Genomic DNA, 2,945 nt, shown 5'->3' with positions numbered 1-2,945 from the left:
GATCTCGGCTCACTGCAACCTCTGACGCCTGGGTTGAAGTGATTCTACTACCTCGGCCTCCCAAGTAGTTGGGATTACAGGTACCTGCCACTGCGCCTGGCTAATTTTTGATGTTTTAGTAGAGATGGGGTTTCACGCTCTTGGTCAGGCTGGTTTTGAACTCTTGACCTCATGATCCACCGCCTTGGCCTCCCAAAGTGCTGGGATTACAGGCATGAGCCCCTGCGCCTGGCCTGAAAATTCTTCAGTAAGTTTGTTCTTGGTTGAAAATATGAGTGGAGCTGAGAAGAATAGTCCATGCAGGAGAAAAAATGAATGTCAGGACAACTAAGAAGTGGGTGTGATCATTCAAAGAGAAGGAAAAAGGATGAGGGACAAAGCGTTGGGGACCGTCAGTGTATAAGGGACAAGCAGAGGTGTAGAGACAGCTAGGGAGACTGGAAGGAGCAAATCAGGGAGCCACTGTAACAGGGATTATAAGAAAGTGTATTTCCAGGCAGGGTGGCTCACACCTGTAATCCCACGACTTTTGGGAGGCTGAGGTAGGAGGGATGGCTTAAGCCCAGGAGTTTGAATCTAGCCTGGGCAACGTAGTAAGACCCAACCTCTACCCAAAAAAAGAATAGCCAGGCATGCTGGCACATGCCTGTAGTCCCAGCTACTCGGAAGGCCAAAGCAGGAGGATTGCTTAAGCCCAGGTATTCGAGGCTGCAGCGAGCTAGGATTGTGCCGCTGCACTCTAGCCTGTAAGACTGTCTCAATTAACAACAACAAAAAAAGTATTAAAATCACTGAGGCCTGAATGTAAATCCTGACAGTTTTTTGCTAGCAGTGGAACCTTGAGCTAGTTATTCAACTTTTCTGAGCCTCAGAGTCCTCCATAATTGAGACAATGAAATTCTTATTATGTTACTAGAAAATTGAATATAGGGAAATAGCATGATGCCTGGCTCAGAGTGGGTGCTCAATATGGTAGCTCTAGGTGATTAGTAGGAAAAGAACTAAACACGGTGTCCTATAACTAAAGAAGAAAGAAGAGAAGGCTGGGCATGGTGGCTCACACCTGTAATCCCAGTACTTTGGGAGGCTGAGATGGGAGGATCACTTGAGGCCAGGACTTAAAAAGAAAGGAGAGAACAGTATTGCCAAAGGTTGCAGGAAAGTCAAGGAAGATAAGGCTGCAAAACATTTTTTTGGATTTGACAAATAAGTAGTTGGTGATCTTTGACCCTGGTAGGAATATATTCAGTGCAATAGTGAGAGCAGAACTCAGTTATTTGGATTGCTGAGAGGTGTGGAAAAAGACCGCTGCTATGAATACTTCCATCTAGGAAAACAACAGCACATTGTGGACATGGCATCTAATCTTTTCCTAACTCCCTTATCTCCTCATAGGAGAGCCAGGATTTGGATCATTGTCCTCAATGATACTTTTGAGTGTGTAGCATGACATGAAGCAGGGTGTGGTCACTAGAAGTTGTGGGCTGCCTTGGCCGGGCGTGGTGGCTCACACCTGTAATCCCAGCACTTTGGGAGGCTGAGGCAGGCAGATCACAAGGTCGGGAGATTGAGACCATCCTGGCTAACACGGTGAAACCTGTCTCTACTAAAAATATAAAACATAGTGACTCGTGCCTATAGTCTGAGCTACTCGGGAGGCTGAAGCAGGAGAATTGCTTGAACCTGGGAGGCAGAAGTTGTAGTGAGCCAAGATCGTGCTACTGCACTCCAGCCTGTGCAACAGAACAAGACTCAAAAAAAAAAAGAAGTTGTGGGCTGCCTTAAATTTTTTTTCTGGAGTTAAGTGGAGTAAAAATAAATAGAAATATAATTAATAGACAGTCCTTAGCCCCAAAGGCCTTAGAATGTTCTCAGGAGAATTTTAAATCCAGTGTACTATACTTTTTAGTTTCTCCTGGACCTTAATGGGGTTTCCCTTGTTTTTTTTATACTACTTGTTTAAAGGCTGCAGCTTTGTCATTTATTATTGACTCTTCCTTCCTTGGGGGAAGATTTGGAGATTTTTTTTCGTGGTTTGTTTTTTTTTAAATAAAACTCAGACTTGGGAAATTTTGAAAGGCATCATATTTTCTTAGAGTTTTAGGAAAATATTATTTTTAATTAACCGAATGAATTGTTTTCTGTAACAGTGAAGAATGTGGAGACAGGTCGAAGTGTCCCAGGAGTGAAGTTGTTTTTTGGGCATGAGATTGTGAATGGTGAGACCCCCATGTTCCTTGAATGCTAGTACTGAGATTTCATTCCAATATTTGATGTTGTCTTGCCTTTAATGTTGCGCTTATGAATTCTTAAAGTTGCTATTTGAGAATTGATCCTTCTTACTGCTTCTGTGGGTACTCTATGAGTAAAAGAGTCTTATAGAATTATAATCATTTTGGTTTTACAATGTCAGGTCTGCTGGTGATTATCACTATAGACTTGGACCAGCAGGCAGTTAGGAACGTGAACAGGAAGGGATAGTCTTGCTAAGCAAGCTACTTAAAATTCACAGTCCATTCCCAATTCCTTATCCAAAACCTTGGGGCCAAATGTCTCAGAATCAAGAATTGTTCTGGATTTTTGGAAAATGTAATGGAGTATATGCTGTTTATATTACATAACACCTCCAGAAAGTCTGCAGTACTCTATAATCAACACATTTCTCCAGAGAAATTGGTGGACAGTCATACTAAGTGGAATAAAATCAGACTATAAGGCCGGGCACGGTGGCTCACGCCTGTAATCCCAGCACTTTGGGAGGCTGAGGTGGGTGGATTATGAGGTCAGGAGATCGAGACCATCCTGGCTAACATAGTGAAACCCCATCTCTACTAAAAATATAAAAAATTAGCTGGGCGTGGTGGCGGGCACCTGTAGTCCCAGCTACTCGGGAGGCTGAGGCAGGAGAATGGTGTGAACCCGGGAGGCGGAGCTTGCAGTGAGCC

General features: G+C 43.6%; 1 protein-coding gene across 1 annotated transcript in view; it reads left to right on the top strand.

Moving 5' to 3' along the window:
- The window catches only part of EXD1 (exonuclease 3'-5' domain containing 1), a 57,995-nt gene that overhangs the window by 17,101 nt on the left and 37,949 nt on the right, over window positions 1-2,945 (top strand). The window contains exon 3 of the mRNA XM_011956677.1: window positions 2,151-2,219. Coding sequence (XP_011812067.1) covers window positions 2,151-2,219 — 69 coding nt within the window. The remainder of the gene's footprint in view (window positions 1-2,150; window positions 2,220-2,945) is intronic.

This window comes from Colobus angolensis, unplaced genomic scaffold (assembly GCF_000951035.1).
Source record: "Colobus angolensis palliatus isolate OR3802 unplaced genomic scaffold, Cang.pa_1.0 Scaffold420, whole genome shotgun sequence".
NCBI classification, from domain to species: Eukaryota; Metazoa; Chordata; class Mammalia; order Primates; family Cercopithecidae; genus Colobus; species Colobus angolensis.
Note: the sequence above shows the minus strand (reverse complement) of the source record. Positions and strands in the feature narration are given on the sequence as shown.